The 22,990-nt window shown below is 42.6% G+C and overlaps 3 protein-coding genes across 5 annotated transcripts in view; 1 reads left to right on the forward strand and 2 right to left on the reverse strand.

Annotated features, from left to right (window-relative positions):
• Positions 1 to 3,513: 3,513 nt before the first annotated feature.
• Positions 3,514 to 10,269, reverse strand: LOC144007928 (catenin beta-1-like). 2 transcript variants are annotated; one of them, XM_077507911.1, is made up of 17 exons: positions 10,105 to 10,269; positions 9,119 to 9,167; positions 7,733 to 7,942; positions 7,404 to 7,654; positions 7,100 to 7,338; positions 6,816 to 7,017; positions 6,590 to 6,734; positions 6,388 to 6,491; positions 6,159 to 6,293; positions 5,868 to 6,071; positions 5,610 to 5,768; positions 5,409 to 5,528; positions 5,183 to 5,333; positions 4,991 to 5,112; positions 4,842 to 4,902; positions 4,508 to 4,703; positions 3,514 to 4,420 (listed from the first exon to the last, which is right to left on the reverse strand). In XM_077507911.1, exons 2-16 carry the CDS (start codon positions 9,129 to 9,131, stop codon positions 4,513 to 4,515), a joined length of 2,307 nt encoding a protein of 768 aa, XP_077364037.1. In that variant the 5' UTR covers positions 9,132 to 9,167; positions 10,105 to 10,269; the 3' UTR covers positions 3,514 to 4,420; positions 4,508 to 4,512. The 2 variants fall into 2 exon arrangements, with proteins under 2 accessions (XP_077364037.1, XP_077364038.1); XM_077507912.1 differs by lacking the exon at positions 10,105 to 10,269 and adding an exon at positions 9,319 to 9,977.
• Positions 10,270 to 11,661: 1,392 nt separating this feature from the next.
• On the reverse strand, positions 11,662 to 19,485 carry dync1li1 (dynein, cytoplasmic 1, light intermediate chain 1). The gene is made up of 13 exons (XM_077507922.1): positions 19,287 to 19,485; positions 18,966 to 19,039; positions 18,081 to 18,197; positions 17,777 to 18,007; positions 16,490 to 16,644; positions 16,280 to 16,373; positions 15,472 to 15,607; positions 15,245 to 15,356; positions 14,339 to 14,398; positions 14,207 to 14,251; positions 14,033 to 14,120; positions 13,844 to 13,966; positions 11,662 to 11,920 (listed from the first exon to the last, which is right to left on the reverse strand). Exons 1-13 carry the CDS (start codon positions 19,382 to 19,384, stop codon positions 11,802 to 11,804), a joined length of 1,452 nt encoding a protein of 483 aa, XP_077364048.1. The 5' UTR covers positions 19,385 to 19,485; the 3' UTR covers positions 11,662 to 11,801.
• A 1,545-nt stretch (positions 19,486 to 21,030) lies between these two features.
• The window catches only part of cpne4b (copine IVb), a 30,572-nt gene continuing 28,612 nt past the window's right edge, over positions 21,031 to 22,990 (forward strand). For both annotated transcript variants that reach the window (XM_077507920.1, XM_077507921.1), the window contains exon 1: positions 21,031 to 21,318. The gene's annotated coding sequence lies outside the window, so the exon portion shown is untranslated. The remainder of the gene's footprint in view (positions 21,319 to 22,990) is intronic.

Here is a 22,990-nt window from a genome sequence, read left to right on the forward strand (position 1 = left end):
GGGATAGAGCGATTATCGTCTGGGCCGGTTATCGGCGCCGATATTTAGCAGTTTGACGAATATCGGCATCGGCCATTTTGAGGAATCATATGGCTCATAATACCAGCTAAGACAATTAAAAATGTAATACTTAAAGCTACTATATGGGGGATTTCCCCCCAAAATATCTTATTAGCCTTTTTATTTGACCATTTATGACTAAAACATATTCTAATTAGTAGATCAACATCTTAGCTGTTCATAATGGGTACTCCTACAAGCCTCTGGCCAATATATTTTAGGAAGCACCCGGTCCGAATCCTTCGAATTTCCCGCCCCCTGTCTGCGGGATGTGACGTCATGAGCGTGCTCGTTCGTTGTTTCCTGTAGTCGCGAAGACGGAACTAGTACAGTACAGCTTTTTGGGCTCTTTGCACAGCTCGACTACTTCCTGAACCGAATACCACGTTTTTGTTTCCTGTCTTTCATGAGTGGACAAACTGATTAAACCAGGTGTGTCTAGCCAATGTTGTTGTAGTTACTGAGATCAGGCACACCTGGATTAATCAGCTTGTCCACTCATGAAAGACAGGAAATGAAGGACTGGTGTTGAGTTCAGGAAGTAGTGGATTTGTGCAAAGAGCCCATGTATCTAGCATCCGCATCTAGCATGCCCCAGACACCCGCCGTTACTCCCCGGAAGGCTAAAAAAAAAAAAAAAAATGAAAACAATGTGAAGTGCCACGAAAAAATCTAAACTTGATAGTGACCGACGCCGGGCAAGAACGAGAGTGAACATTGGTTTGACATTTCAGCGGTGGAGAGAGTTGAGATCGGACTTGGATTAGAAAAGTGATTCACAGCTGGCTTTCTTTCTACTCCAAAAGGTAAGAAGCGAGTATCTTGACATTTAGAGGGAAAAAAAAAAGTGTTGTTTTCAATTAGCGGTTAAGATCGATCACTTCTCGGCCGTAACTAGGGGTGAAAGGAGGTGGACGGCAATATTTAGCGTGAAAGGGGTGGCAAGATTGAATGAAAGAGGAAAAAAAATGACTTTATGAAGAACAGACTTTCCATTCCGCGGCGTTTCAATCAGGCTAAATGTTGCCTTATTTTCCTACGTGACAGCAGCCCTATTGTAGCTACATCATGCTAGCGAAATGTGAACGCTTCTACTGAATGGCGATAACATTCACGGCCATATCACACTAAGTAGTGAATGGGTCTATATGTTTTTCTCAATCGTCAATTTCCATAAATGAGGGCCCACCTTTCGGCTAATGCACAATGACGCTAGCCTGGGGACGACATACACTAATAATGACTAGAATCAGGTTGACGTCCGTCGAGCGGGGTGACTACAATATGGAACTGCAATAATGACGTCGGAATGAGGTCCAATTAACGTAATTTGCACATCATTTTGGAGTACAGTACAAAACTGGTCTTTGACTGACTAAAATGCAATATGATCTGCACGTCCCGTGGACATCAATTGTTTAGTGGGGATCGAGAGTCTCATTCCGTGAAGTGGCCAGCTTTGTATAACATTATAAAACTTCTTACCTCTGAAAATACCTCTGAAGACACAGTTAATTGGATATGAAGAGTTCAGCGTCTGAGTATTCAGTAATGAGGTCGTGCGTGTACGAGCGTGCAGTTTTTTTTCGGCCGCAGGTGGCAGTAGCGATTTGAAATTTTAAATCTTCCATATAGCTGCTTTAAGATATTTAGAAATTTTGCAATACTTTATTTAGTGTAGAAACAATTGTTTTCAATTGAACTTTTGAAGACATGCTACTGCGCTGGGAGATCCCGGAACTTGTTAATTTTAAAAATATTGACTAAGATTAAAAAAAAAACAAAAAAAAAAACCCTCCCAATATTTTACTAACCCTAAAAGTTGCTCAATAAGCATATGCTTTGAAATTTCTCCCCCAAAAATTAAGAGCTGTAGTTTGTATTTTCCCAAATTTTGATGCCATTATTTTCCCTTTTTAGTGAAAATGATTATCGGCTCCAAATAGCGGTTATCGGTTGACTACTAATAATCGGCATCGGTATCGGCCCTGAAAAAAACATATCGGACTATCTCGAGACACTTTGGTCTCTTATGATTACAGTGGCATAACTGACACACTCTCTAAAAGCATCTATGTGGCGTTGATATAATACTTTAAACATATTTGACACGTGAATATATTCTTTATCCTTTGGGTCACTTATTATGAAGCAATTCCTGTTGCTGTTATACATCTATACATAAGAACAGAAGTGTCCCTAATATTTTGGCCAATATGGCCACCTCATTGGGTACACCTACATATGACTGGACTGTCAATGTCGCGGTCTAACTTGTAGACATAGATTTGTGAAATATTAAGAAAATTATAGTGGAAAATGGCCTGCTTTCACACAGTAAAGAAAGCCATCTGCCTTGATATTATCACCAACACCCTACAAATGATAGTATTGTACTTGAGCCCTCTCTGCCAAACGTCCATGGAATCACTGACTTTTGGAGCACAGATCCAATACTCGAGCGGTGAAGTCTCCAAGCAGTTAAAGACGCAGACTCTTTATTCATAAAGATGAACAGAAAGTGGCCATTGTGATGCGAGAAGCATTGTTTCATTCAAGGGAGGAAGCACGGAGATGGTGACATCAGCTATTTGGCCACCATTGCCATGCTGTCATCTGTACAATCTACGCAGGCTGGATGGGTTTGGAAGAGGTCAGCCAGGGTGACCGCAATGCAGAAAGGCCTGAGTAAGTAAGTACGATTCTCAAATATGACCATTCAGTGGCATCATGCAATTAGAATGCATAGTTTAAGTTTCAAAACAATTGCAGCATCAAAGACGTTGCAATTTGGCTTACATATCTATTACTGTGAAGTGCAAGTTTCCCAGTTGCTCGGTAGGGGGCAGCACACATGGACAAAATAGACTCAAAACCATCATACTGTAGACATTTATTAGAAAAACGAGAACAAATATTTTCATGCTGTGTACATTATTCATGTTTAAAAAAAAAGAAGACAATTATTGCTCTATTAAACCGTAGTACGTATTAGTATAGTAGTATACATATATATCGTAGTAGTAGTATACTTGAATCCGGGTTATTCGACCATTTTAGATGCAATTTGACAGCCGCTTACCGCCACCTACTGGCTCAATAAGGAACTTGTATCACCGAACCATTGACAAATTGGTCGACTCACTGGCCAGGGTCTACTGCACCTTTAAAAATCTATTACTAAATACAGTTTATCGTCTCAGATGTTCTTTAGCAACTTCCCTCCTTTTTCTTTAGCACTCAGTCTTATTAGAGGAGTGAACTGTTGCCGAGCTCACCTGACAAAATTGGGGTACACCTTGAACTGCTTACCAGTCATTTCCAACATTTTGCCAATGTTTAATATTCCTGCTTACAAAGACAATTGGAAGACAACACGTTTGCAGTTTGCAACAACCCTGTTTAAAAAGTTAAGACTGTACTTGCCTACTTGAAATAAAGACACAGACAAAATGAAATAAAATGACTTTATTGTTCAGCCGTGTCACAACCTCGTCTCCAAAAGAAACACAGCAGGACTCTCAACTGGTTCGTGAAACCAACTTTTCTATCTCACACCCAATGATAGCATACAAAATAGTAACCTACCAGTGAATGTATATAAAACACTTTTCTCTAGATTTATCCCCAACATTTGATCTCTTTCAAACATGTGACACTGAAAATTTATGCTTAAAGAAGCACATATTAAGAATGCATCATCTTCCATTTTTTGATTATAAAAAAAACAAAAACAAAAAAAACCCTACACAATGTTACGTTTTAAGTCAGAGTACAACTGATTATTAGTGTTATACACATTCGGCCATAACAAAAAAAAAAAAAAAAAACTGTATAATATCACTATAACTTAACACTACATGTAATATACGTTTGTTTAAAAAAAATAAAATAAAAAAATACAGATGATTAGCATTGAAGACAAAATTAAGATGACTAGTGTGAAGGCAAGCTGGGTCAGTACCATGAAAGAGAATGAGTAATAATAATAAAAAAAGAAATAAAAAAAGAATACAAAAAGTAGAACTGAAAAAGGATAATACAGGCAAGGCTAAAACATGTGTCACCAACTTTAAGATCCAATCATGTGCACTTAACCGAACAGGTAACCTGCCCCGAGACCTCCATCTTATGATGTCACACCGCTCCCGAAATTTCCCAACCCCGCCCCTTGCCCCACCCCCCTTTTCAACTTGCTAAAACATTCCCATGGCAGCCACCTTTGTTTTCTGGTGTCAGGCACTTTCCACGACCCCTTGATGCTTCCTATACCTTCACAACTTTACACAGCCAATCAAAACGCTGCTTCAGACAATACAGGTTACAGGCCAATCACAACGCAGGCTCTATCAGAAGACAACTGAAAAAGAGCAGAGAACAACATTGAAATCGGTTTCAAGGCTACAAAGCGGAAGGTAACGTGTGGTGCGGAAGATGTCGCTCTCACCAATCCTACAGGTCGGTGTCGAACCAGGCCAGCTGGTTGCTGTCCATCAGGTCCTGGCTGTGACCGAGGTCTGGAAGCGGATCGGTGTGGTGGCCCAGGTCGGGCAGAGCGTCGCCGTGGTAGTCGGCCCCCTCCATCATGGGGTCCAGCAGGGTGTCTTGACCGTAGCCTGCGGGGTAGGCCCGGTATGCTCCATCTGCAAATGGAGCAGAGACACAAAAACTAAAATCAGTTCTTTGCAAGTATGCTCATTCTGAATTGCCTTTTGACTTCTTGTCACGGCTGCGTAACTGATATTTGAACTCAAAGCAAAACACTGGAAGGGAGCACTCACCATCCTGCCTGTAAGCCAGAGGGTCTCCCTGAGCCCCCATATCCAGTCCAAGATCTCCAGTCTGAAAAAAAATTTAAAAAAAAAATGCAAAGACAATATTTGCATGACCACATCACTATTAATATCAAGTGAACAGATCTTGTACGCACCTCATTCCAGGCCAGAGGCTCAGTTCTGAACAAAGAGCTGGTCAGCTCCACTGAGAGACGTTTCTTGTAGTCCTGGGGCTTGTCTTCGGACATGCGGAACAGTACAGCTGCCGCGTATGTGGCTACAGAAAAGGAGGAGGAGTTACGCAAGTGACCCAAAAGAAAGTGGTTTGAAAATCCACTAAAGCTTACCGACGCCCTCGTTGCGAGAGTGCAGCAGCTCCGTGAGCGGCGCGGTGGCTCCCTCGGCTTCGATGGCCTCGGCGGCTTCCTTGTCCTGTGCCAGCTCGCAAAGCACGCCGGCAGCCACGCGCTGGATGTTCTCCACCGGGGAATACAGCAACTGGACCAGAGCACAACCGAGTCACGGCTCGTTCGGGCGCAACCCTTGACAGCTCTGGTTTGATTTTGAATTCACCTGGACAAACAGTGGAATGGTGTTGAGTCCTCTGATGACAATCCTGTTGTGGACGTCCCGTGCCAGGATGTGCAGTGCTCCCGTGCAGCCTTCCACTATTTCTTCCATACGCACTCCTTCCTGTAGATGAAGTCAACTCTGAATCTAATATTCCATTTGAAGGTGCGCTAAATAATGCTTTTAGAAGGCCTGGTTCCGCACCACAAACTGCTGCTGGTTGCCTCCCATGCTGGTGCGCCTCTGAGTGTCCTGGTGAGCTCTGACGAGCAGCTGGACCAGGCGTGGAATGGCTCCCTGCTCTCGAAGAGCGCTGTGGTTGGCCGGGCAAAGGGCCAGGTTGCGGATCAGCCCGACCGTCGCCTGGTTAGAGGGGAGGGAGCAGGAGCGCATTTGAAATGTCAAAAAAAAAAAAAACTATGAGAGAACTCTACAACTGACTGAGTGGAAAAAGTAGAAGACCTTGATAAGGGGCCAGTGAGACGGCGGGTGCAGCAGTTTGACGACCACGGGCAGGCCGTAATGAAGGCGCACGGCGTTCTGTGCCATCTCGGCATCCTGGTGGCGGGATGTGAGGTGGCGCAGGGCGCAGACGGCTGGCTCGGTGATGTCCTCTCTGTCTCCCGCCCTGAGGACTGTCCTCACAAGGGCCTCAATGCCGCCAACCTGATAAGACACAACACCAGAGGTCAGTTGAGAAACTCTGAATTCAAATGAAATCAATGAATACAAAAAAAAAAAAAAATCTTCTACCTGGCAGACCATGAGTTTGTTGCTGTAATTGTTGCAGGTTAGGTTGGAGAGGATGCCGGCGGCACATGTCACTACGTTGATGTCATCACTTCCCAGCAGCTGGACCAGGGTCCCCAGCAGACCCTCCATTCCCTCCTACAAGACGCCGAGTCACATATGACTCATTTTGATGTCGGGGTAAAAAAACAACAACAAAAAATCGCCTTTAGGAAGACGGTGTGTACTGTACCTGCTTTGTGGCAGCATCTGAAAGGTTCCTCAGAGTCCAGAGGCAGTTCTGGACCAAACGCTGGCTGGGGTCAGTCAGATGGAGTCCCAAGGCCTGCATTCCACCTACACACAGAAAGAAAAAATACATTATACGCACCATACTATTTTTACTGTAAAATGTGCTTCTTTTTGTAGACTTTCCACCTGGAAGACAAACTTACCAGCTTCAACTATTGCAGGTTTGTTGCTGGAGCAAACGGAGAGGACTTTGAGCACTCTGCTTGTGGTCCACAACAGTTTCTCATAGGTAAAGGTCCTCATGATGTTGACCAAGGCTTGGGGACCACCACTGGCCAATATAATCAACTAAAATAAAAAGAGGTACATTTAAGTGTTCGGAAAGTACTTTGTGGACAAATGCTGACTTAATGTCAAACTGTAATCAACCTTGCTTTCCTGGTTGCCATAAGCAAGAATCTGCAGGCAGTCCGTTGTGATGGCGAGGAACTTGACGTTGGTGTTGGACAGCAGAGCCACCATCTTTTGCAGTCCTCCGGCCAGGCGGACGGCCATTTTGGCTCCTTCCTGGTGCAGCAGGAGGTTGTGGAGCGTGGTGATGGCGTAGAACAACACGCTGTCCACTGGTGAGCTGAAAGACGGTTCAAACAGTTACAAAATATGACACACAAGACTTGCTCTACTTCTGAATCCGACCGCCATCATTTACTGACCCCAGCATCTTGACCAGGGCAGGGATCCCGCCGGACTTGAAGATGGCAAGGAGCCCCTCTCGGTGGTGGGAAAGGTTGTGCAGGGTTCCGGCGGAGCAGCGGGCGGTTTCCACGTCGCCGGTATTCTGCATCGCTCGAACCACGGCGGAAACCATCTGCGGCGAACGCATCAGCGCGTGGCGAGAGGCCTCCTTCTTTGACAGCTGATGCACCATGACGGCTGCCTTGTTCACCACAACCTGCAAGAAAGAAAATAATACGCCGGGTTTCGCTGTTGTTGCATAGCGAGCGCGCGTCAGCCTACCTGGTCCTCATCGTTGAGCAGTTTGGTAAGCTCGGGGATGGCCCGAGTGGCCAGCTCGGCATCATCTTGGTAGTTAATAAGGTTGACCACGGCGTGCTTCAGCATCTGCGAAGGCTCCGCCAGGCGCTGCACCGCAGTTGGATGGGCGGCGTCGAGCTGCGTCGGCGGAATCTGGATGCCTTCCTCCAAGGTTTCGGGGAACATGGCCGCACGCACTCGCTGGGCTCGGGTCATGGCGTAGCCTTCGATGTCTGCGGTAGGAAAACATAATCACAGCAAAGTAATAGTGGCAATCTATCGGGATGACGTTTGTGAGGCAAAAATAGTACCTGTCGTCTCAGGAGTGAAGGGCTGATTGAACTCCCAGTCGTACAAAGTGGGATCCTCCTCCTCAACGTCGGGGTTTCCTTTGCCGCTCAAAGACGGCGCGGTGGTGGTGACGCCAGACTGAATGCCCGAGTCCAGGTAAGACTGCTGCTGCCACTGGCTGACTGCAGCCTTACTGTCTCCCATCGCCATGTCCAACTCCATCAAATCAGCTAAAGGAAAGAAAATTGAGTTTTACAAGGTCTTCTTTACCATCATTAACATTAAACAAGTAGAAGAAGAAAACTAGAATGGTACAGAACTTTTATACAACTTCTTGCAGGACCTTTATATTAAGGCAAAACTATATCAAACGCCATTATGATGATTTTAATAGCATAATGATACACATTTATCCAAGTGTTATTGTCTGCATGTTTCAGTTCCTAAAAGAGGACAAACTGTTAGTTTTGCACTTTCTGAATAAGATGTTTCATTATAAATTAAATCTGTTACTGTTCGCCGAAAAGACTGTACCCAAGTTTTCACCAGTAGCGATTCGGGATGTCACGATAAGGGCAATATCGTGATGTCGCGATATTAAAACTGCCACAATATCGTCGTCGTAATGTTCACAATATTTAAAAGGAACACATTTGTTAAAAAAAAAAGAAGAAAAAGTCAGGTTGATTTCCATTTGTGTGCAGTTCGAGCACCCTCTAGTGGCTAGTTTATTATTTTCATCAGGGATGTTTTGGCCTTCTATGTTTAAAATCTATGCTGATTGTCAGATGAAGGGGAACCTAATTTGCTCGTGAAGCGATCAATGTGTGCTTGCATTACCAAGTACGTACCTCTATATTATTAGACATTGTAGGTGGTTTATATGTATTGCTGTTATGTACAAAAGGACAATATTGTGCTATTCATTTTTTTAGTCTGAGCCAACTCCCCCACAATATCGTGATAATTATCGTATCGTGACCTTCATATCGTGATAATATCGTCTCGTGATGTTTGGATATCGTTACATCGCTATTATAGCGATAACACATTTTTGTGGTTTCACAGAGGTCCCCTGAAGGGAACCATAACTATAATGTTGCACATGATGAAAACAAGTTTGACACCTTTGCTCAAAAACTGCCAGAGATTATAATGTCATGTGATGATTGCTTTGCACAATGGAGGGAAAAAAAACTAAATTATTAAGCCATGCAAGACAATGAAACTGAATATGAAATTTATGTCACGTTTAAAAATGTGTTTTTGAACTGAATTCTATTTAACTGAAACATTTTCATCACTATCAGCGAGTATTCAAGTGGTTTACGTACTTGTACTCGGCCTGAAAATGTGCTATCGGTTCATCCCTAAAAAGTATCAGTACATTGTTTTTCAAAACTTACACTGGGTAGCCATTGTTCTCGCCTGCCCTCGCCTGCTCAGCAGCTAGGTCTGGGTTAAAAAGAAGAAGGGGGGAAAAAAGGCAGTCACACAGAGGAAATACAAACAACCATTCCTTCAACACGGCGTTCTAGTTTGCTACGTTACACCCGATCGCAACGTTTCTCGGTTGCAAAAGCCACTGCCCTTTGCACCAGTTTACCTGCGCCTGGTCTCCCTCACTTCAAATGCCTGTTTTGCTCGCGAAAGTAGCTGGGAGGGGGGAAATGCCGAGACTCCACCTCCGACCGAGAAAGCAAAGCGATGGGTATTTCCAGGCCTGAACTAGCACAATTCACCATTGAGCGGCAAAGCACTTCAAAGGCATATTTCTCCCCCTCCCCCGTACCACGGCCAAGTTCCGACCTTAGCAGCCTGCCTGTGAGTTTCCGATGAGAAACTACCACCTCCGCCCCGCTTTTGCTTCCACGACTACCCCTAGTTGTGGCGGGGACAACTACACACGTAACAGACTACCTAAACAAACCCCAACAACGGAGTTAAACGCCAGGCAATTAAAAGTGCGATTTTTTTTTTTTTTTTATTGCCATTAACGGCGTTACGGTAATCTTCGTTAGCTCCCACGGCTAACCACTAGTAGCATAACTAGCAAACGTAAACAAACACAACAGGGAGCATCAGTGTCAAATTATTAAAAGTGGTCACTTGTTGTGGAACACGAACACGGAGTGTCACTACTATAAATCGCGTCTAGTATTGCAAATGTGATTTTCAAACAGAAATTGTCAGTTTTCTTAGCGTCACTAGCCAGGACGTCTGAAAAGTAGATCCGGCCGCCACCATACTAAACCTGCCGTGCTGCCAGCCAAAAATCAGAAAACCTCACCGGAGCCCCCTCCCTTGCCAAAGATGATTTTTCTCCCAAAAACGGCCAAGCGACACGGTGTAAATACCTTAATGCGATTTATACTACGCAAAACATCCATACCAGATTCCAGTGGCGCCTCCGTTGTTCCTGTTTTGGTGAGAAAATATCTCCTTTTTGCTTGGGTGAAAATTTGAAGGGCTGCTAAGTGAATCAGCCGAGCAAGTCCGAACCACACCCGCTCTTCCTCCGCCGAAGATATTGCTTCCGCTTGCACGATCGAGCAACAAGATGGCGTGAGTATTCTGCCGCAATCGGAAAAATAGTGCGCCGTTAAAGTTGACTTAAAATCATCCAATTCAGTGATACTTTTTGCTATAAGAAAAAAAATGTTTCAAAGGCGTAGTCTGACAAAAGACGTTTTTGCTGGAGCGGTTGAATAGGGTGGTGCATACTCATTAGAATGTAATGTGACTCATTAGTGACATAAGTAGTCCATGTCATTTGACAGTATATGAACTTGGTTGTCATAGTACCATCAGCAGTGCTGTAAATTACAAGTGGAAGATTTTCCAGTCAGAAAAGAAACGTGTCACTTTTGTGGTGGTGAAACTTCACCTATTTGTAAATTTAGTTGTCTACCGTAAATTGTCTGTGTAAAATTCTTGAGGATATTTGGGCATTAATGTCTTGTACAGTCGTCAATGACCACAAGGATGCGGCATCATACTGGTCTAATTTAGAGTTTTTGAAGCATGACTGAATAACATAAAGGACACCCATTTGACTCCGAATAAATACCTTTTATTTAACTGCGTAACAGATCTGATTATACAAACGCCAACACAGAGCTCTGAAATAACAGGACCGATCAGCAAGACAATGACTGTACATTCTTGTTGTGACTTGATCATGGTTTGACAACCCCCTGCCCACCCACTGCCCCGCCAATGGAGTCACTGGTGTGTCATTCTGTACAAATAAAGCTCACCCGCTTTTTTGCAGTTCCTATGAAAGTATCATGAAGGGAGTTTGGTCAAACGTCAACGTGTGTGCCATGCTAGACTGAAGTCTTGTTTTTTGTTTTTTGTTTGTCCTGTGGTGTATTTCAATGAGTGTAGTGTAGTGTAGCATGTTTTCTTGTTTTTGGTTTGGAAATAGAATTCCTTCAACATACAAATAGGTTGCACTTATGTCCTTCATTTTCCCTTCTCATATACATACACACATTCACACGCACGCACGCGGGTATGTTTATCCCTTCTTAAAAAAAAAAAAAAAAAAAAAAAGGTTTCAGGCAATGATTTTGTTCTCACTCGCTTCTTCTGTCGAAATCAATGGCCAAACAACCCTATTATCTAACAGTTTCTATTATAAAAAACACTAACCGAACCATCACAATTAATGGAAGGCTAACACCTTCAACTATTAGTCTTGCAATGAATATTTTCAAACATCATTCCAGCCTAAATCCCCAACGTTGGTCCCCATACCCAAGTAACCGTTCTTGCATTTACAGTGACACATTTCCCCCCTCCGTGTAACAGCTAGGTAAAAAGGTTGGAAGAGTGGGGGTAGGTTTTGGAAAAGGGTATGGAGAAAGGAGACAAGTCTTCATGTGGAGGGTAAACGATAACTGGTAGAAAAAAAAACTAGATGTCCACCTTTTCTTTTCCCCTACTTCCCTTCTTTTTTTTTTTTTTTCTTCCCCCCTTGCATATCCGTGTGTCAGAGCAGAGGGAGGGAGGGCAAAAGAGGCGGGGGCGGGTGATTGAGGTGGAGGACAGAAGTCGAGCAGGGTGATGGAAGCGTGTTGGTCTTCATGTGTCTTGGCCGTCGGTGGCGGGGGTCTCGTTGGCGTTGGGCAAGTCCAAGTCCGTCTCTCGGTTGGATATGCGGTCGAGCTCCGCCTGGACATCGCTCAGGCCCAGTTTGGAGCCTGCGGCCGTCGCAGCAGAACACAAGTGGTTAGATTTGCTATGGAGAAGAGTCGTCTTGTCATTTTTTATTTATTTATTTTTTTTTTAAGCATGCAGAATCACATTCAGCCAGTGCAAATATAAAAAAAAAAACTAAAAAAAAAACATATATCCAGGTTATTGAGCTGCAGGGGGTACATTTACACATGTTTTACATTAGGGCTGGATGCAATATACGTAATAGTAATTAGGGGTGTAACGATAAGGGCAATACCGTGATATCTTGATATTAAAACTGCCACAATATCGTCGTTGTCATGTTCACAATATTTCAAAGGACCACATCTGTTTAAAAAAAAAAAAAAAAAAAGTCAGGTTGACTTCCATTTGTGCAGTTCTAGCACCCTCCAGTGGCTAGTTTATTAGTGCAATTTAATTTTCATTAGGGATGTTTTGGCCTTCTATGTTTAAAATCTATCCTAATTGCTTTTTTTTTTTTTTTTACAATATTGTATAATATAATTATCGCATCGTGACCTTCATATCGTGATAATATCGTATCGTGATGTTTGGATATCGTGACATCCCTAACAGTAATACTACAAAAATGATTGTTAAATATATATATATACACTGTATATATATTATAAATTTAAATAAATTAAATTATTCTCCTTGATGACTAATAATCGACATTGATCCTGAAAAATCCATATCAGACTATTTCTAACCAATATTGTCAACTTTAAACATTTCTTGACAACAATATGTTATATGTGACATCACTAGTCTAAACATTACATTCTGATTAATATTACATTTGTGAAATATGAGTTTTCAAGCAAAATCCAGCCATTTTTATCCATCTCAGGGGCGGCCATTTTGCCACTTGCTGTCGAGTGAAAATGAGCGGCAAAACTGGATTTTGCTGCTTAACTCATTTTAGACTTTATTGATCCCTTTGGGATGGCTCCCTCTGGGAAATTTACATGTCCAGCAGCAATAAGAACAGATAATAAAATAAAAAAATAATTCAATCAATCAATAAGGTTATTACACCAGAGATTGAAATAATAATAAAATAAAAATTCTACAAATGCAATATTAACCAGAATATCGGATTTAGATTAATGGGGCTGCATAGAGCAAATCATTGCCAAGAATCCCCCCCCCCCCCCCCCAATAAAAAAAAAAAATAAATAAAAAAAATAATTGCAGTGTTCGTGACCCTAGTTTAATTGAGCAGCAAGTTCTTACTCATTTATTAAGCAGTTTAACATCTCATTATTTACAACAATACCACAATTCTAAAGTCGATACTTCAGTGTCCATGTTGGCCAGCCATAATAGGAATCATGTGTAACGTGCGTGGCACAAGTAAAATACACAACAAATGCAATGCGACATGCCCTAAAACAATCAAAGATGTTGCTTACGTTTAATTCAGAGCTAACCTCCTTTTATACAATATGCTTATAAGCTCCAAGTTCTTAGTTTATGCAAAAAGGGGCTCACAAAACGGGTGCAGTCGTGGTTGGATCCTTCATGCTTGGATGGTGGGGATTATTAAGAAAATAACATTTATATATATATATATACGAGCAACAATAATTGGAGAATGTCTTGCTCACACACACCTTATCGGGGCCAACATCCTCTGACTGGGGCACGCACATACACGCGTTGTGAGTGACGTTAACAGTGAGATTGGACAGCAAAGACGAGGAATGTGGTTACAAAAAAAAAACAAAAAAAACTTCACGATTCTACCGTGATGACGGTGCAAAATATTAGGGATTGGAAGAGAGGAGTGAAAAGTCCAAACAAAGAGGCAAGGATGAGTAATGGCTGAGGATTGTGGGAGGACTGGATGCTCACTTATTATGATCACATGAGCCAAAAGGTCAGAGAAAACCACAAAGCGCAGGTGCGGGGACGCTCACCTGATTTGCGTACGGTCCCCGGAGTGTTGTTCCCGCCCCCTGCCGATCCGGCTCCTCCTGCCCCTGCTTTCTTGGTCAGTAGACTGTTGAAGAAGTTGGCCAAGACCCCCTCACTGGTTTGACCTGCGCCAAACGGCGATCAGGGTACAAACAAAAGTGTTTCATGATGGTTGGCAACGTTTGCCTTACCCGACTGTGGCATGGCGTTGGCGACGTTGGCGGCGGCTGAGCGGTTGCTCGTTCGCGGTGAACCTGTGGGTGCTCTGGTTGTCGTGTCCTACGAATAGAGTCAGTTTGGCTCGAAGTCACGGACTTTCTGTGGGTCAGATCCATGACGGGGGAGAAAAAAAAAAGTACTCTTACCACTGGTCGCCCTACAGTAACAGCAGGTTGTTTGGCGAGCAGCGACTACAAAAAAAAGTAGAATATAAATTATGATAATGTTAGTACATTTTCTATAAAAAAAATAAAATTACAAATGAAATGTTTGCTTACCTGCAATTTTACCAGAAACACTTGGTCATCTTCCGCCTGAATCTCCTTTTCATGGACAATCTGATGGGCCGAAAAAAAATAGTTCAAATAAATAAAATAAATACAGTAGTTACAATTGTCATGAACCCTCCAAGGACACTATAATATATCCAAGAATTATACAGGCACATTTAGGGCTTCTTGATTATGGAAAAAATAATAATCACGATTATTTTTGGCAATAATTGAGATCACGTTTATTCAAAAGATTATTTTTGTTCGAACAAAACAAGAAACTGTTTAAGCATTTAAAAATATTAATGATCAATTAAAAGTAAGTAACAATTTATAATAATATATATTTATCATAATATATATTTATTTATGTTGGCAAAAACCTAGAGTGCAGCATGTGCACTGTGCAGTAGGACTATTTTTTTTTTTTTATTGGTACAAAACAAGAAAATGTTTAATGTAAAAAACAAATATTAAAAAAAAAAATATTAAGACCACCAAATTGTTTGAAACACTATAATTCTGCAAGTTTCTTTTAGATTAAACAATTTATGAAAATAGTTATTTTAGAATTTAGAAAAGGTGCAAATGTATAACTATAAATTTAAACAGCTCAAAAATTATTATTAATAATGTTTTTTTATGATTATGTTGATTTTGTAACTGTGGAGTGTAATGATTGAAATTGTAATTGAATTTCGATTAATTGCGCAACCCTAGGTACATTAAGAAAATAGAATGAAAGTTCAATCTCATCAATATAATTCCATCTACTGTAAAAAGCAGACTATTCAATTAGACATTTATTTTAGATCCAAATGGGGTTTTTTCCCCCAGAATTGTATCACTTTTCAAACCTTGAAAAGTCACTAATTTCAAGCACCTGTGGTGAAAAAATTGTATTTTGCTGACCTTTCTGACTGGCGGTTTGCCGATCACATCCTCAAACCCGTCACCTGTCTTGATTGTCTGGAAGTTCTCGTGAAGTATCGCAATCTTCTTTTCATTGTCCCAACCTGAAGGACTGAGAGGGAGAGAGAAAAAAAAACAAAAAAACGTTATTTCTTCGCCATTACATAAAGAGCGAGATGCAATCAATAAGTGTGGTTTTGGATGACATAACAGTTACACGCACTTACATGAAGACGGCATCTCTTTCCACCACTTGTGCAGGGCAGTGGAACGGAAAGCCGTAAAGTCTGTGGACCAAATATTTATATAGCACATCGAGGTTCTTCAACTCCTTCACTGATGTATAAATAAGAGACGCTCCATCTGTAGGCTCCGTCAAGGTTGTTTTACATTGGCTTAACTCTTTGGTTCCCAGCCATTTTCACAGAAACGATCCCGTTCGCTCCCGTCTGTTTTACTGGATTTTGACTGATTTTGCAAGGCCCACAGAATATTGTGTTCTATTGCTATAAAAACATGGAACCTATCAAAAGAAAGATCAAAGTCTCTTCTTTCATCAGGAAAAAAAATGTTTATCTGTTTCCGTTTTGCAGCAATTAGCATTAGAAGAGAGCTAAGTTTCATCAGTTTTCACAAATCTATTTAAAATTGTAAGTAATTGAGCTTTTTTTCTAGATGGCCCTGGTTGATCTCCTTTGCTCTGCTGCCACCTGCTGGCCGTTTGTGTAATAACTACCATTTCTGCAACCGTTCTTTGTAGTTGAGAGGCTGCGTCAAAGCCTTCTGTATGCTCTAGCATAAAAAAAACAAACAAAAACAAACAAACGTATAAATACGTCTTTGGGACACTTATTAAAACATAAAAACGTATTTACACGTTATTGGGAGCAAATGAGTTAATTAGAGACAATTCTGTATCAGGCAAACTATCTTTCTGGAAATCCTATTTGACATTACATTTTAAAGCAGCTATATGGAGCATTCTGGGAAGCGGTTTGAGGGGGGAAAAGGGAACAGCATAGATGTTAAGGATACACTGTAGACAGAACTGTCTGATGTGCGACTGGATAAAGTCCAGGTGTTCGTCTCTGTAGTCGTGCTCCTTCTCCAAAGTGCTTATGGCGTCGCACTGCGGGGACAGACAGGTCGGTGTCAGATGGAGGGCAACGGGTGATGAATCAGCACTGAGATGCAAGCCTTATTTATTGCAACAGGAAATGACGTAGCGACAGTGAGTGTACATACCTTCGTGCAGACCACTACCATTGGTATGCCCAGGTTGTGCGTGAGTGTGTTGTCTCCTAACGGCAGCAGCACACTCTCCTCGTCATCAGCTCGCCTCTGCGGGGTTCCATCCTCCCCACTACCTGGCTCTGCGTATTCCTGAAACTGTTTTACAACTACACACACACAAAAAAAATAATAAATTCTTGACAATATTTTCTATGCAGCCCCACTAGTCTAAATATGGTATTCTGGTTAATATTGTGTTAGTGGAATATGAATTACGTAGCAAAATCCAGCAGTTTTTCCATCAATATCAGAAGGCGGCCAGGCCAGTGAAAATGACATCACAGTTGCTCAGGTAACATCCAATCACAGCTCAGCTTCACAAAACAGGTGAGCCGTGATTGGTCGTTACCAGAGCCCTGCGCAACTGTGATGTCATCTTCAGTCGACAGCCAGTGATAAAATGGACGCCCCCTGTGATGGGTAATGATGGATGCCACTCGTTTTTACTCAACAGCAAGTGGCAAAATGGCCGCCTTCTGATATTGATAAAAAATTTTTTTTTTAAAAACTCAGCTAACAACCAATCACAGCTCAGCTTCAGAAAACAGGTGAGCTGTGATTGGCTGTTGCATGAGCCCTGAGCAACTGTGATGTCATCTTCAGTCGACAGCAAGTCGCAAAATGGCCGCCACCTGCCGCGATGGCTAAAAACGGCTGGATTTTTCTTGAAAACTCATATTTCACAAATGCAATATTAATCAGAATGTCATCTTTAGACTAGTGAGGTCACATAACATATTATTGTCAAGAAATATTTCATGTTGACTTCCTCTTTAAAATATTGATAAATGTATTGTATTTTCTAGGGCTGCGCAATAATGGCCGATAATTATCGGCAATTATCGACCAATTTGACGTCAAACGGATAAGCCAGATAATAGAGAAATCTGCCGATAATTATCGGCAATTTGATTTCATACAGATAAAGCAGATAATAAAGAAATTCAGAAATAATTATAGACATGCCACGTTGGTCCAGCTGTTGTGGTTGTGGCGCTTATCAATAAAATTCAGCTTCATGGTGCTTTACATACATTGAAACATTGTGCAACGTTTATACAATGTTTCAATGTATTTGTTATACTTATAGTAGGACTCAAAGTATATTTGTATTCAAGTTAATTTTGCTAACAATTATCGGCTTACTTATCGGTTATCGACCCCTCTAAATGATTGGTTTATCGGTATCGGTTGAAAATAGCATTTATCGTGCATCCCTAGTCTTGTCAGTTGACTCACGCCTGTGCTCGAGCTCCCGCAGCGTTTCCGGCGGGACCCGTAGTTTGTCGACGTGTTCCCTGGCGACCGCCGCCCACTTCTGGAGCGAGTCCAGCGCGTTCCACGGCCGCGACATGTCGACCGTTATCAGCAGTAGCGTGTTGCTAATGGCGTCCACCGGTACGGCTACTCCCTGGAGGCCTTTGTGGTACAAGTCCCCGTCTAACACCCATGCGTTACACCTCGTGTGGTCTAAAGACAAACATCAAAATTAGACGACAATGCATTTTGAGGTATTACATTAATAAAGTGCAAAGCGAGGTACCGTCAATGTCGTCATCGTGGACGCTGATGTAGAGGTATTCTAGACCTCGCCCTTTCATGTACTCTTCGACTCCTTGTAGCTTGGCAACCAAGGTGGTTTTCCCCGAGCCGACTTCCCCTAAAACACAAAAGTGCAGACTTTTGTTTCGGCATATTAAATATTATATATTTTGTGGTTTCGAGTCATACGTATACAGGGTGGGTGGAAAGTAAAAAAAAAACAGAAACTGATGATCGAATTTTGAGGATCACTAAAGTCATTACAATAAAATTGTTTCTAAAAGTGACGTCAATCTAAAAATGTTTCTTCACATTATGTTATGTATGCACAGTTCTGTTGTCAAACACATCTGAGGACATCAAGTACCATTCTTTAAATATGCACAAACACTCCTCAGCTTCATTTTACGCATTTGTATTGACTTTTTAAAACCAATTTTATTGCTGTTGTGTTGACAAGGCTGCGTCAGTTCTTCCACTGTGCTTGCTATAACCACTCGTGCCGATAGAGGGACTCCATACAGCACTAATGTTTTGATTGAAAGTAAACGTGACTACCAGTGGCTCGTCTGCCACGCTGCACATCAATAAACTGGCTGATGATTACCCAAGGAAACGGATTAGCTCTGCACGAGCGTAGAAAGCAACAGTCGGGCGTTTGTGTTCATTTTTCAAGGTTCGCATCCTCTGCCTCAGCATCACTTGGAGCCACTAGCATGCTACAATGACTTGCAGTGCACTCACTGCAAGACACACATTCAGGAAATGTACCTGTCTCTGAGTGCAAACCTCAACATAGCATCGATGGAGGAAGCTAAAGTTGATTCTCGATTCATCATTACTTGTATGTCTTCCAGTTATTCAATTGCACATATACTATACCCACCCATAACCAGGACATTTTTCCCGGATGGTAGTTTTGATCTTGAGTGGGTTGACACTTCGCTCAGGATAGTCGACCTGAAGACACAAGAAGCCGATTATGCCACACCGATTCATTATTCATTCATTAGATTGAACGACAGGCTAAGTAAGGTTAGCTCGCTGCACTGTCACCAGCCTCCTGTCTGGTACTGATGCTAGCTTAGCCTCGTTAGCCGGCGGCTAGCTGTCAAACCAACGTCCTCGCCGGGAGAATTGAGCTTCAACGCTTCAAAGCACCCCCCCGCTATCGATGACGTGCGTTTCAAAGAAAGCTCACACGCACCATAAATTCTGCCCGTCATCTTCCTCCGGGTTCTCCAGCGTGGTCTTCGATCCAGTTAAGGTGGAGGATAATAATGCACTCCTCCCTGTAGTCGCCATCTTCGCAGGGTTGTCAACGGAGCAGAGTGCCCGGATGTGCCATTAGCTTAGCGTTAGCCTGGTGCACTGGCTGGCTGCACGGTGGGGTCGGGGCGTGGTCGTACCACACAAAGATGGGGGCTCACTCGCTCCAAAATACGATATGACCTCATCCTCAGAGTTACAAATCTGACCCAACACACACAATCACAACTGCATGTATTTGTTCGGGCTTTTTGGATCTCTTTTTTTTTTTTTTTTTTTTTTTTTTTTGTGGGCTGGTGTCCATATGGCCTCATATAACGCTTAAAACCCAAATCGTTTGATCATACAAAGCTCATTACGCATTATAAGCTTATATGAAGGGTGGCACGGTGGATGACTGTTTAGCACGTCCGCCTCCCAGTTCTGAGGACTCAGGTTCGAGTCCAGGCTCCAGCCTTCCTGGGTGGAGTTTGCATGTTCTCCCCGTGCCCGCGTGGGTCTTCTCCGGGTACTCCGGTCTCCTCACACATTCCAAAGACATGCATGGCAGGTTAATTGGGTGCTCCGAATTGTCCCGAGGTGTGCTTGTGAGTGCGGATGGTAGTTCGTCTCTCTGTGCCCTGCGATTGGCTGGCAACCAGTCCAGGGTGTCCCCTGCCTACTGCCCAAAGCCAGCTGAGATAGGCTCCAGCACCCCCCGCGACCCTTGTGAGGAATAAGCGGTCAAGAAAATGGAGGGATGGAAGCTTATACAAAAACTTTTATTATGTGTAGACGGCATGATAAATTCTAGGGCAAACAAAATATGGTACAAACACACAATCATCTCAACATTAGGCAAACTTGCAGTACATTCATTAAAATCCAAAATATTATATTGGGTGTCCATAAAGTACTTTTGCAATGTAATACAAATTATTCACATGCTATATTTTAACAATGGGAATGGTGAGCCAACAGGGCCAACAAGGCTTTCCTGGCCTACACAATCAGAAGGACTGACCAATTTACAACCTCAATTGATTAAATTCTAATATTTGTTCCTTGAAATTATATTCACAACCACAACATTATATTCTCCACATTCTACACAGTGAATCACCAGGCTTTCCATTCTGTAAATCGTACTCGAAATCGTGACTCTCGTTTAGGCTGCTATGATTCAATTTATTGGGAGCGCTGTTCATGTTGTACAAGATTTGGCCACTTAGGGGCAGTGTGGTTCCGCGCATTCTGATACACTGCTAAGTTGTAGCTAGATGAGAGAGTAGAAGAAAAAAGTCACGATCAAGTCATGGCAATAGAAGTAGTTTTTGTTTGTTTGTTTGTTTGTTTGTTTGTTTGTTTGTTTGTTTGTTTGTTCGGCAGCGTCGGGAGACCATATGCCGGTGAGTAAGGTTAACATGCTTCTCTGCATTTACTATGGACCACCAACTGGTCTCAGGTGTGCGGTCATCCCTTATTATAAAACCGCTGAAGCGCATCCGAGCCAATCAAATTGGAGAACCGGAGGGGTGGGTGTGGGGTAATCAACGCTATCCTCCATGTGTCCACTAGATGACGCTGGTAGACTGCACTGCGTGTCGAGCGAGGGTCCCTGGATGATGCTGCGCGCTCGCTCCCCGCGGCCCCCCGGTGGAGTCAGCGGATTACAAACTCCGGTTAAGTGGCGCACCGCCCCCCCCCCCCCCCCCCCTCCTCCTCCTCCCATATTCCATCCAGAGCGAACCCAGGGAAAGGAGCGCGTCTTGGCCGCGCTTGCCCGCTGGGAATTTGAATGCGGCTCGTCAGCTCCATCCTTCTTCCTCAGCTCTGCAGTGTTGTGGGTGACTGAAATCCTAAAAGACAAAAGAGTGTGAGAGGAGGAGGGAGATGGGTCCGGAGACGGCGAGGTAGGCGCCCGTGATTGTCACGTCAACAGCGGGGAAGTTCTTTGGCTTGCTCGGATCTTCTCTCCAAGTCTCATTGGGGTGAGTTTTGTGTGTGTGTGTGTGTGTGTGTGTGTGTGTGTGTGTGTGTGTGTGTTTAACTGTCTCGACATTGTGCATGAAAAGTGTGGCGCATGCTTTGCAAAAATATTTGCAGTGTATGGACATTTTGGCTCCATGTGGTGTAGTTAGATAAGAATTCCTCTATGTTTAGTAGTAGGCCTGCATATTAAAAGCTCATTCAAAAGGCAAAACATGAAATCAGAAATCTGTTGCTTGAATTTGAAGAGAAGCCGTGTAATCTTCATTCTCTGTTTCTTGTTTCTTCCTTCTCTCATCTTCTTTCACCCCCGCTTGCCCCCACGCTTGTAATCCCCCCCTCTTTCTCCCTCACCTCGAACCACCGTGTCCCAATACCCATCCTATAAATCAATTTTGGGTGTCTTGTCAGTCACCTGAACATAATTCTGTCTCCTGTGTCATGACTATTAACCTGCCTGGAGTTGCTTGACACGCTGCCTCTTTCGTATCGCCTTTTGAAAAGCGATGCCACCTTGTCCGCTAATCAATAAGGGCAATAGCAGTGATGGGCTTGATTCTTCCTGTGACTGAATCATTAATGTCACAGTCGCACGTGCACCGGCAAAGGTGAACGGGCATACACAGATACAGTCACGGTAGAGATTGATTGTCACAGTGTGGAGAGAACAACAAATACAGTATGGAATATATATATTAAATATCAATGCTGATTCCTTTTTAAAGTACACACCAATTTCCGAGCAAAAACATTATTTTATTTTTTTTAGAAGAGATGAGTGACAAACTTAAGCCTCTAGAATGCAAGAGCCTTTATAAAGCAATTAAAATGAGGCTTTATCAGTTTTTTTTCTATTTGGCGGAAAATATGTATTGAAGATGGAATTTTTGTCCCCATTTTAACAGATATGGCAAGCTATTTATTTTATTTTTTTTCCCCCGAAGCAAACCCTTTCTTAATAGGGATGGGAAAGTATCAATAGCAGGTATCTGTATGGGCCTTTTTTCAAGGTATCGACACTTGCAACAGTGGCCCTCTTGTGGCCGTTTTATGATCAAGAACTAAAACTCAAAAATCAGAAGAAAAAACGATTGCAATTCATTCCATGCAGTTTTAAGGGAAAATGCTCTACTATGATATATACAAAGTAAATTCTGTAGAGTATATTTGACTCTATTTAGAGTGGGACCAAATAGACTTAGTTCTAGAGTAACATTTACACTTGGAAGAGAGTAAAATAAAGAATTGAGTAAACAAGAAAATCACTCAAGGGTTGAGGAATGAACTCACGACCTTCAGCTCGGCAGACAGTCAATCGATTCCTGCTCGTGTGTTAGTATATCACTCGTGTCAGCTGGAACCTTCGTAGATCCACAGACCAAAAACATCGTTTTGGTCTACTCTTGGAGATAAGAAGCCAGTAGGAGGGGCATAGCTCAGGTGTTAGTGTGGTAGCCTCCCAAGCTGAGTCCGTTCCTCAACCCTTGAGTGACTTTTAATTTTTTTCCCTCCAACTCTTTATTTTACTCTCTTTCAAGTATTAATATTAGCCTACTCTAAAACTGAGTATATTTGGTCCCACTCTAAATCAAGTAAATCAAGTCACATTTACTTTACTGAATTTACTGTGTAGATCTTTTTTTTGTTTTGTTTTTTGGGCTGGCAACCAGTCCC

The sequence above is a fragment of the Festucalex cinctus genome, chromosome 19, assembly GCF_051991245.1.
Source record: "Festucalex cinctus isolate MCC-2025b chromosome 19, RoL_Fcin_1.0, whole genome shotgun sequence".
In the NCBI taxonomy this organism is placed as follows: domain Eukaryota; kingdom Metazoa; phylum Chordata; class Actinopteri; order Syngnathiformes; family Syngnathidae; genus Festucalex; species Festucalex cinctus.